Here is an 11,012-nt window from a genome sequence, read left to right as displayed (position 1 = left end):
TAACTTCAATTTACAATAATGATCTTGCAGGGTAGTCACTTCAGTGACGTTAGGTTGGTAACGGCTAGTCCGCTTACAACGTCTAGTTATCCGATTGATTTGTTGCGGATAAGAACAGAAAATACAACTCGTTATTTTCACTTTTGCTCCTTGTATTTTGGGGGCAATTGTTAGGGGAAGATTTTCCTGTGATCAGTGATCCTCAATTGCTATCGGGTTCAGGGATCCTTAATTCTGTCTGAATTGGTGATCCTCAGAGAGTATTGTAGGATCAGGATCCAGGATCATTATAGTGATCCTTACACTAACGATTGTCTACTTTGAATATGGGATTGTTTTGCAGGAGTACGTGCTTGGACTTAGTCATGGCGATATTCCTGGAGCATATTCTCTTTTATTCCGCACGTGCTTGACCATGGTGAATGTTATGGAGATCGTGGGGAGAGTGCACGAATTGCGGATAGTTAGTTATTTAGATATTTTACTAAATTTAAAAGGGGATAGCGAGCTAAATTAGGACACTTGGCTATTTTTGGCTAAAACACACACACACTCATACAGCTCTCATCAGTTTACAACAGTTTGCTCGGCGATTACACACCATTGTCACACATTTTCACTCTAGTGATCCTTGTAACTAGCTCGCTGTCATCCGAAGTTGTAACACACATTTTATTTTATTTAAGTTGGTGATCGGTAGTTTCCATCACCCGAGGTTTTTTATGCCGGAGATCATCTCTTGATCAAGGGCTTTTTCCTCGTATAAATCTCTGTGTCACTTGTTCATTACATTTCAGAGTGATCCTTAATATTGTTTATTGATTCAAGCATCACACCTCACACACAAAGATTTGGTTGCATTATCTTTGCTTGATTTTTGACCAAAACACTATCATCAGTGTATCAAGATCCCTACTCCTTGGGGGGTAGTCAAAGTGGAAAGCGATCAACAGAAGGTGAAGGAATGTTATTCCTCTTCGATGAAAGCCTCAACAAAATCTAGAGCAGGATAGCAATTAAAGATACAAGCCCATGATATCGTGGAAGCTTCGGAGCAGGATATTAAGAAAATTATCCTGGATCAGGATAATCCAGATATCTCGGTGCTTATAGGGGCTAATATCTCTCAGGATATTGAGAATCAGCTTACTAACTTTTTAAAATGCAGGAAGTCCACGTTTGCGTGGAAACACGAAGACATGACAGGTATATCAAAAGATATTATAAGTCACAAGCTTGGAATTGACAGGTCTTTCAAGCCCATTCAGCAAAAGAGAAGGAAATTTGCTCCTAAAAGGAACACAATTATACAAAAGGAGGTTGAAAGATTATTGAAGTCCAAGATGATTAGGGAAGTCAAATTCCCCAAGTGGCTAGCAAACGTGGTGGTGGTTCAAAAGAAAAATGGGAAATGGAGAGTTTGTGTAGATTATACAGACCTTAATAAAGCTTGTCCTAAAATTACCTCATATAGATTCAATGGTAGATGCAACTGCCGGGCATGAAATGCTGACCTTCATGGATGCATCCTCAGGATTTCAACAAATCCAAATGGAGCCATCTGATCAGGAAGACACAGCATTCATGACACCCACATGTATATACTGTTATACTGCCATGCCTTTTGGTTTAAAAAATGCAGGTGCAACATACCAGAGGCTGGTCAATATGATGTTTAAAGACAAACTGGGGGATACAATGGAGGTTTATATCGACGATATGGACTTTTATAAAAAAAAAAAAAAAAACCTACTCAATACCACTATATATTTAACCTTAACCACCATTTTTTACACACAACCTCAACTTTCTCTCTATTTTAGAGTAAACTGCCATTTTGGTCCCTGTGGTTTGGTCACTTTTGCCACTTTAGTCCAAAACTCAAACTTTTTGCATCTGGGTCCTTGTGGTTTCAGTTTAATTGCCATTTTGGTCCAAAAATGAAATCAGGTCATATTTGTCTTATAAAATCATGCTATTTTATCCTTTTCCGCAAAGGCAAAATGATCATTTCTTTTTTTATAAATAAATACCATATTTTATAAGACAAATACGACCTGATTTGCCCCTGAAGAAAATGACAAAATTGCAGGATTTTATTAGACAAGTATGACCTGATTTCATTTTTGGACCAAAATGGCAATAAAACTGAAACCACAGGGACCCAGATGAAAAAGGTTTGAGTTTTGGACTAAAGTGGCAAAAGTGACCAAAACTCAGGGACCAAAATGGCAGTTTACTCCTATTTTTATAAACCAATCTCCCTCAACCTTAGAAAAAATATCCTGAGGAAAACCGTCACATCTTAGAAAAAATGAAGGAAAAAAAATAGAGTGCGTAGTGTAGTTTTTTTTTTAAATGTAACATTAGGTTTTTTTTTTAATTGTGTTGTATTTTTTTTAATGTTTAGTTTTTTTTAATGCTTAGTTTTTTTTTTAAATGTGACATTAGGTTTTTATTTAAATGTAACTTTTATTTTTATTTACTTTGTTTTAATCTTCCTATCTTCCTATACTAATAAACAAAAATCTTTTTGTACACGTGTCACTCTCTGGTGCCTCCTCCCTTTTAATAATAATATTACATATTAATTTTTATACACAAAATATAATATAATATTAATTAATATAGTTAGAGATAAACGTATAAATTCAAATTTAATTAATAATTATCTATAACAAATATAAATGTATCAAATAATATAATAAGTATAATATTATTTAATATATTTAGAGATCAAACGTATAATTTCAAATTTAATTAATAGTAAATTACTTTTTGAGTCCCTATTAAGTATATAACATTATATTTACTTAAGCCGTGTAATACACATGTTCAATATTTACTTAAGCCGTGTAATATACATAGTAGAATTTAATTACAATTCATTTACCATAACCTCATAACTTATAATTATTTTTAAAAATACTTACAATTTTATGATCATTATTTTTTTATTTTTTAGTGTTACTTCTTTTGAAGACATAATAAAATGGATTGTAGTATCTCAAAAGAGAAATGAAAACTTAGAAAATTATTTTGAATAGCGAAAATATAACTGTTCTTTTGTTTTACTATTTTATCTATATAAGTCATTTCATTAATAAGGATTATATACAAGTTTATAATTTACATTTTTTTGTCATTTAACGTGTATAGGGGTTGTATAAGCTAGTTATTTAAGTAAATAAAAAAAATATTTTATTTATAGGCAACATACTCTAAATAGCCAACTTTGTATCTTTGTAACAATTTCCGTTTTGGGGTTTACATATACTTATCATTTTTGTTATAATGGAAATTGAGAAGGATTTTTTATTCAAAAGAATCAATTAACTATGTATTAATTTGTATTTTCTTATGTCATTAGGCAAACCAAATTTTAGATTCAAATCCAATAATCATTCACGAATTCTCAGTCAACGAATAGTTAATGGTTCCCATTTGTCATCAATTTTGGTTTTTTTGAGTGAAATATACATTTTCTTTTTCAATATAAAAGTGAGGGGAAGCTTTTTGGCATTGTGTGTTTTGAGATACTATATAATCAATCGAAGGGGTAGATCAAAGATAATCAAAAGGGGAAAAACGGTTTCTTTTCTAATTTTTCTAAATTAAAAAAAGGATTAAAAACAGGATGCAAGTACAATAAACTAAAATTTAGTAATACAACCCAAAAAGGGAAATTTTGATCCTATTGTGTATCGTTTTGGCGGCATGGCCGAGTGGTAAGGCGGGGGACTGCAAATCCTTTTTCCCCAGTTCAAATCCGGGTGCCGCCAGTTACACCTACTTGTTCGACACTATACTTAGATTCCGCCCTTCGAAAAGGAACATCGGCTCTAACAATTCCGTCTCCGTCTACCAAAACGACCGGAAATGTTTCAAAAAAGGTAGGCATACGACGTACAAAAAGTTCACGGCCTTCTTTATCTCTAAAGATAGGATGTCCTAACCATCCAACCGCTATTCCATCCCCGTTATCCATTGAGCCCGCCCTGACTAATCCCCCTTTTGCCGGATTATTTCCGATGTAATCATAAAAGGCTAATTTTTCAGGAATTTTAGACCAAACTTCTGATAAACTTTGATTTTCGGCTAACCCAGTACTAACTCTTCTATATATTTCTTGTTGGAAGTATCCCTGATCCCATTGATAACGAGTAGGCCCAAATAATTCGATGGGGGTAGTTGCTGAACCATACCACATAGTTCCGGCAACAACAAAAGCTGCAAAAAAGACAGCAGCGATATTACTGGAAAGGACAGTTTCAATATTGCCCATACGCAATCCTTTGTATAGACGTTGGGGCGGGTGGACGCTAAGATGGAATAGACCTGCTAATATGCCCAAAGTCCCTTCCGCAATATGATGAGAGGCAATTCCTCCCGGAACAAAAGGATCAAAACCCTCTACACCCCACGTTGGATTTACAGATTGTACTTTCCCTGTTAGCCCATAAGGATCGGACACCCATATGCCAGGACCATACAAGCCTGTTACATGAAATGCACCAAAACCAAAGCAAGCTAGACCTGCAAGAAATAAATGTATTCCAAAGATCTTGGGCAAATCCAAAGAGGGTTTTCCTATACGTTCATCACAAAATATTTCTAGATCCCAATATACCCAATGCCAGATAGCTGCCAAAAAGCACAACCCAGAAAACAAAATATGCGCTCCAGCCACACCTTCGTAACTCCAAATACCCGGATTCGTTATAGTCCCCCCTGTGATACTCCAACTGCCCCAGGAATTTGTTATTCCTAAACGAGTCATGAAGGGTATAACGAACATACCCTGTCTCCACATTGGATCAAGAACAGGGTCAGAAGGATCAAAAACTGCTAATTCATACAGGGCCATCGAACCGGCCTAACCAGCAACCAAAGCTGTATGCATTATATGAACAGAAGGAGGACTATCGTCCACCACCCTTGATAGTCCTCAAAGGGATAGTCCTCCATCCATGCTAACGTGACACCTACGTGACGAATAGTCCCCAAAAAAACCACCAAACCACACCCCATGATACTCGTCTCTCCCATACCACACCATTACACCATCGACAAAGTTCCCTGCTAAGGGGGTGTTTGGCCTAGCTTTTATTTTTTGGCTTGTGCTTATAATTTATAGTAGCTTATAGCTTATTTTCTATCATTTGATAAGCTTTTTTTAAGTGTTTGGATTAGCTTATAGCTTATTTTATATAATTTGCTCTTACACAAAGAAGTTTTTCAAATAAGCTAGAAAACCATCTTCAAATAAGCTTATTCAAATTAGCTTATATAAGCTAATAAGCATAACCTTAAAAAGCTAAACAAACACCAACTTAAGCTTATTTTGTAAAAAAAAAAGCTAAAAAAGCTATAAGTTTTATTAAAAAAGCTAGGCCAAACACCCCCTAATTTATATTTCCCCCAAATGCCGCAATCCATGAATTTCTTTCACAAAAATTACAAGCTCCCTCTACTTCTTGGGTCTTCTTCACTCGGCCGCTTTCTCTAGTTATGCGGCGCCCCTTGCAAATCGACATGCTTATTCATCGATGGTGACTCAACGACACCTGTACTACCGTCTACATCGTCTGACCTATAGTTGTCGTCATGTTATTCGACTATCCCCTCATGTTAAAGGTTCAGTAAGTTATTCAGTCTTAGTTTTTTTCTCTTTCGATGTATGATTCTTGCTATATAGAAGCCTTGAAGGATACTCAGTAATGTTTAATAGCTGCGTTGTTTAAAACTGCTCGGTTTGAAGATGCACATCAGGTGCTTGATGAAATGCTTCAACCAAATTATATATTTGTTATATGGTTCTATTGCAGCTTGTTAATAAATAAAAGCAACTTTCTTGTTCATGTTATTCTTATTGTGCTATGTATGCAAGTATATGTGGGTTTGTTGTTGTCATGGGGTTCAATATTACTGTAGGAAATTTGAAAATTTTGTTGTAGTCATGGGTTCGTACCCATCAGGGCGGATCAAGGCCACTTTTGTGTGTTCCCAGGAACCCATTCGGTTTAGAAGAAATGGGAAAAATTAGTGAGAGTGTTGTATGATTTGGAAAAAAAATAGTGAGAAATAGTGGGAATCTACTAAAAGAAGCCTAGTGAAAAAAATTCTTAGATCCGCCACCTGTATCCCTTCTATCATTTTGGTTGTCATTTCTTATTATCACAGATATGCATATGTTCTAAGAAAGATTTAATATCAAGTTTCTATTTTCATCATCGGCTACTTCAATTTCACATATGCTATTGTAACATGGTTTTGTAACCCTTACTATCTTTGTTTACTATTGCAATTCTATAAAATATAGAGTTTTTAACAATTAATTAGTAGAAAACAATAACTTAGATTATTGACCCGTTTTAACAATTTAGGTTGAAAACGCCCGAGTTGAAAATGATCCAGAAGTATCAAATGTGGCCTATAAACTAAGATATCGTAGATTTTAGTCCAATAATCGGGAATAAGTGTGTGTAAGTATTATGTGCAAAGAAAAGTACATTTATATATTACAATTACAAAACAATGCAGTGTTTATAATTACATGGACTAACCCAATTTGCCTAGGTGATTCTTCAATTTTGACGATCAACCCAGTCTGCCTAATATGAGTCAACCAGTTGGTTTGATGGATAACTTTTGTTGCCCAGAAACATGATACAAATCTTGACAATTAACAGTCCTAGCTAGCTGTGTGTATTCCTTAACCAGAGTTTCAGTCTGCTTCGTATCAACACATCATGCTCATTTAACATTGTTACCATCTTTGATTCCGAATCAACTTCATTGCAGACTTTAAAACACAACTGTGCAACATGTTGCAATGAGCCATTTCCACATTGATGGAACAAACGATCAATCTTCTCTAGTCTATTAGAACTATAGATTCTTTCCCCGGTTAGAACCTCTACAAATACTACTTCATAACCGGAGAGATTACTCTTTAGCTCTAAGGCCCCATAGATATCCGGATAGGCTATGTTATATTCAGCGTCTACCAATGTACTAACATCATAATCTGAAAGCTTTGCTGTAAAATCCTGCAGATTTATATTTTGTGCACAGATTAAAATCAGTAAGAAAAAATGCATAAATCTTTTCAAATCCTTGTGTGAATGTGCTATGTTGGGTAAAGAGTTTGTAAGCCTATACATTTAGTCAAATATTGTTAACTGTTATTAGCTAAACACCCAAGTAAGAAAAGTGAAGATAATACCGATAGAAGACGAGCTCATGTTTTACCTCATCTAGCAAAATCTTACGTCTGTCCAGCCCGGACTCACCCACACGCGACCATCTTTTTTGTGATGGTATCTTCTGCAAGAAAACAATCCCTCGAGCAATTCCTACTGCAATTTTCACCTTTGTAACCAATGGAAGTCGTGCTACAGCTCCTATAATCCATAAAATTTAAATTTCAAGTTAAAACGCACCATTTTGAGTGAAAAAAGTTATTTGGTTTGTGCCTCGAGTTACTTATGCTGCTTACCGCTACGAAGGAGATCCCCAAGGTTTCCTTTATGCATGAATTCATACGAAAGACATAGTCGTTCACCTTGGAAACTGTATCCTATGAGCTTAACAAGATTGGGATGAACAAATTCTTTCAACGTTTCCAGATTGGACTGCATTCGACTTTCAAAATTCAGTTCCTTCATAAGAATTACATAGAAAAAAAATACTACACACTTTACTCAAGGTTTTCAAGACTTACAGGTTTCTTTTGATGAAGTATCTTAACTGCAATGGGCATTTCGGTCTTATCAACCCAACCTTTGTAAACCATTCCGTATCTTCCTTTACCCAACCATGTATCAAGTTTCAGTTCGTCAAATCTGAACTTATTTATGCCTTTGATCACTGTTCCACTTTGGTCTAAGAAGGTGAACAGGAAAGGTAAATCTTATAGAGTTGAGAAAATAATTAAACATGTAAATAATGATGAACAAACAACAGTGCATATACACACACACTAGGAAAAGTTTGTGCATACCGAAGTTTGGGTTTATTGCGTAAACCAAATACTTTGGGACTATCCAACTGAAACTCGTAGTCGCTGATAACTCGATGTTTGATTTCTCCTGTAGTACACTTAAAGCCTGAAGTGAGGCCACTACATCAGTCATGGAAGGACGTTCTTTCGGATCATTGTGCACACAACGATCTGCAATTTGAGCGAACCGTTTTAAACACTTGGCAGAAATCGTTCCCTTGATATTAGAATCAACGATTTGATCTAATTTTCTTTCTTTGACACATCTTTGAGCCCACCTTACCAAACTACATTCGTCCTCCTCATTGCGTTCGTCTACAGCAAGCCTTCCAGATAGCAATTCGAATAATACAATCCCGTATGAGTAAACATCGGATTTCCTTGTCAATTTTCTAGTATAGAAATACTCTGGATCAAGATACCCGAATGTGCCTTTAACACTTGCGTTAACGCAAGAAATTGGTTGATTATCTGGGCCGATTTTGGACAAACCAAAATCCGAAATCATAGCTGCCCAGTTCTCATCTAAAAGAATGTTTGAACTTTTCACGTCACGATGTATGACTCTGCTGGTGTGAAGGTACGCCAAACCACGTGCCGCACCTATGGCTATGTTGAGCCGTGTCAACCAAGTTAAAGGAGTATCGGCTTTGTGTAGCTGATGGTAGAGGGTTCCATTGGACATATATTCATAAACGAGGATCTTCTCGTTATTTTCATGACAATAACCGATTAGAGACACTAAGTGAGAATGGCGCAACTTAGAAAGCATGTCGATTTCAGCTCTAAACTCGGGTTCCCCTTGGTCGGACATAGAATCCAACCGTTTGATGGCTACAACTTCTTCACTTGAAATATAACCTTTGAATACCTTTCCAAATCCACCCTGTCCAATGACCAGTTCATCATCAAAGTTTTTGGTTGCATATTCAATTTCGGCAAGAGAAAAAAGCCGAAATGGATGTGCAGACGTCGGTGAAGATGAATTTTCCCCCTCTTCGTTTGTAGTATCCATTTTCCTGCTTTATATTCTAGTATCAAAGTACTAGCTTTCAACTTATCTGGCAACAAGCAGGTTGATGACTATTCAACAAAAGCCAGTTTTTAACTATGTGAAGGTAGGTGGGAGGAAATTTAAGCCTCACTGTGAGTGGCCAAAAAAAATTAATAGATAAGGATTGACTGAAAAGTCAAGGAATATCTTTTTTTTTCTTTTTTTTTTTTTTTTTGTAGATGACAAATAAAAGCTAGATGTTGGAAGTTACGAGGAAAGGGAAGTTATAGGAGGAAAGACTTTCTTCCGTTAAAGTCAACATAAATATTTTTCACTTTGTTATCACTTCCTTTTATTAGTAAACTCAGGAACACAGTTGTACATTTTATAATCATTTTAAAAATAGTCTGCTCACAGTTTTATATAGTATACGATATTCGACTAATATGGATACTTTATCAGCCCAGGACATGTTCTTGTAAAATATAATTTCACAACCAAATCGTATATAAGAACTGAAATCCAACTTGATCGGGTCTAATGTTTCATCAGGAGGAATCCTAAAATATTGCCCACATGGAGTCAAAAGTCAGAAGTCAACAGCAAATTTGTGGTTATGGTTATGAATATGAACACATTGATGGTTAGCATATGGGATCTTGTTATAGGTACATGACTATGTGCATCAAATTGCTAGTTGGGATAGTTTGTTGGGTTGAGGGTTAATACGTATTCGGCGAGGGAGATTCATTTGGGCCATTTATGTATTGTTGGAATTCTGTCACAATAGTTGGGCTGTTTTAGCCATTCATGTGGACGGAATTTTTTCGTCAATTTGGAGAATAGGGGCCCATTAGAGATTGTTTATTTGACTATGGGCAGGGCAGGAAATGTTAATTTGGATATGAGCCTATTTTATGTTTAGGTTAGGTGTTTGGACTGAAAGTGTTATGTGGAAGTTTGATGGATTTGGGCTTAACATTGCAACCCATAATTGGGGAGTTGGGGTGTTAGGCTCATGATAACAGGCTTAACCAGAGTACACCATGACCATCCTATGGACCAAGTGTTTGATGGTAGATCATTAATAAAGGGGAGTGTTTCGGCTTGGGCATGGCAAGTATTGTATCATAGTTGGATGCGGCCGATGGAGTTGATGCTGAATAAAGAATTGAATGGGCCGCTAGTGCAAAGGTTTAAACTTGGGCCCAAAATTATGTACAGGGAATTGTACTATGTATTTTGATGAATATATTATGTACATTTGAATTTATGTCATGGGCCTATGTTGGTACATGGGATATAGATGTGGGCTTGAAAATAGTTTGGATCGTAAAGGTAGGCCCATTTTTTTCGTTTTCATGTAGGGTTATCACAAGCCTTAGGTCCCGGGTTAATTTAGTTAGTGCTTTTTAATTTTGAACTGCAAATTTGAATTATTGACGGACTTCTGGTGTATTATTGTGTCACTAGTGGAACTATCCGGTCATATCCATCTCCAGATTCTCCACTAGGAAATAATGCTAATACACCAATTCATGAAAAAAAAATCAATAAATTTGGGAAAAATCATCTTGTGGGAATCGAACCAGTACCTAAAGGTTTTTAAGCCTTCTTACACTACTAAGATGCCACGAGGCTATAGTGTCATGGAAGTGCCTTTGTTTGTTATACTTGGCCGATTATCTTTTGCAGCAGTTGGTAAAGTTTTTTTTTAAACGGTAATATAGATTATATTTAGCAGTTTTCCTTTTTACAGCTATTGATGAACCCAATACAATTGATTTAATCTAACGAGTTCATTCTCCTTTTTAAAGTGGTTCATAAACCATTATCTATATGAATTTAAAGTGATGATGAACAGTTGATGATAATTTTTAGGTTTTTATTTTTTAATTTTTTAGTTATACATTATATATATATATATAGGGGCTGCTAGAATGAAAACTACCCCGAGTTGTAAGAACCGCGAGAATCACACCATCCGGGTCGCCGTTTACCATGATTTTTTGT

The 11,012-nt window shown here is 35.8% G+C and overlaps 2 protein-coding genes, 1 long non-coding RNA gene and 1 other non-coding gene across 4 annotated transcripts; 2 read left to right on the top strand and 2 right to left on the bottom strand.

Moving 5' to 3' along the window:
• The first annotated feature begins 3,711 nt into the window (after positions 1–3,711).
• Positions 3,712–3,782, top strand: TRNAC-GCA. Its single transcript has one exon. It is a non-coding gene; the product is annotated as a tRNA-Cys (tRNA).
• LOC118481689 (photosystem II CP47 reaction center protein-like) lies at positions 3,764–4,905 on the bottom strand. Its single transcript, XM_035976889.1, has one exon. The coding sequence runs from the start codon at positions 4,865–4,867 to the stop codon at positions 3,764–3,766; it is 1,104 nt and encodes a 367-aa protein (XP_035832782.1). The 5' UTR covers positions 4,868–4,905.
• A 488-nt stretch (positions 4,906–5,393) lies between these two features.
• On the top strand, positions 5,394–10,272 carry LOC110877356. The gene is made up of 2 exons (XR_002556968.2): positions 5,394–5,637; positions 9,552–10,272. It is a non-coding gene; the product is annotated as an uncharacterized LOC110877356 (long non-coding RNA).
• On the bottom strand, positions 6,498–9,147 carry LOC110877355 (receptor-like protein kinase FERONIA). The gene is made up of 5 exons (XM_022125501.2): positions 8,006–9,147; positions 7,727–7,887; positions 7,502–7,637; positions 7,255–7,406; positions 6,498–7,052 (listed from the first exon to the last, which is right to left on the bottom strand). The coding sequence occupies exons 1-5, from the start codon at positions 9,018–9,020 to the stop codon at positions 6,699–6,701; spliced, it is 1,818 nt and encodes a 605-aa protein (XP_021981193.1). The 5' UTR covers positions 9,021–9,147; the 3' UTR covers positions 6,498–6,698.
• Positions 10,273–11,012: the final 740 nt, after the last annotated feature.

The sequence above is a fragment of the Helianthus annuus genome, chromosome 9 (genome assembly GCF_002127325.2).
Source record: "Helianthus annuus cultivar XRQ/B chromosome 9, HanXRQr2.0-SUNRISE, whole genome shotgun sequence".
NCBI lineage: Eukaryota > Viridiplantae > Streptophyta > Magnoliopsida > Asterales > Asteraceae > Helianthus > Helianthus annuus.
Note: the sequence above shows the minus strand (reverse complement) of the source record. Positions and strands in the feature narration are given on the sequence as shown.

Bases quoted from the DNA above. Each gene is read 5' to 3' on its own strand.
- LOC110877355 (XM_022125501.2), bottom strand. From the start codon at position 9,020: ATGGATACTACAAACGAAGAGGGGGAAAATTCATCTTCACCGACGTCT. The intron at 7,888-8,005 runs GTATGCACAAAC...TCACCTTCTTAG, and splicing joins CGCAATAAACCCAAACTTCG to ACCAAAGTGGAACAGTGATC. The intron at 7,053-7,254 runs GTAAAACATGAG...ATAAATCTGCAG, and splicing joins GTAAGATTTTGCTAGATGAG to GATTTTACAGCAAAGCTTTC.
- LOC118481689 (XM_035976889.1), bottom strand. From the start codon at position 4,867: ATGGCCCTGTATGAATTAGCAGTTTTTGATCCTTCTGACCCTGTTCTT.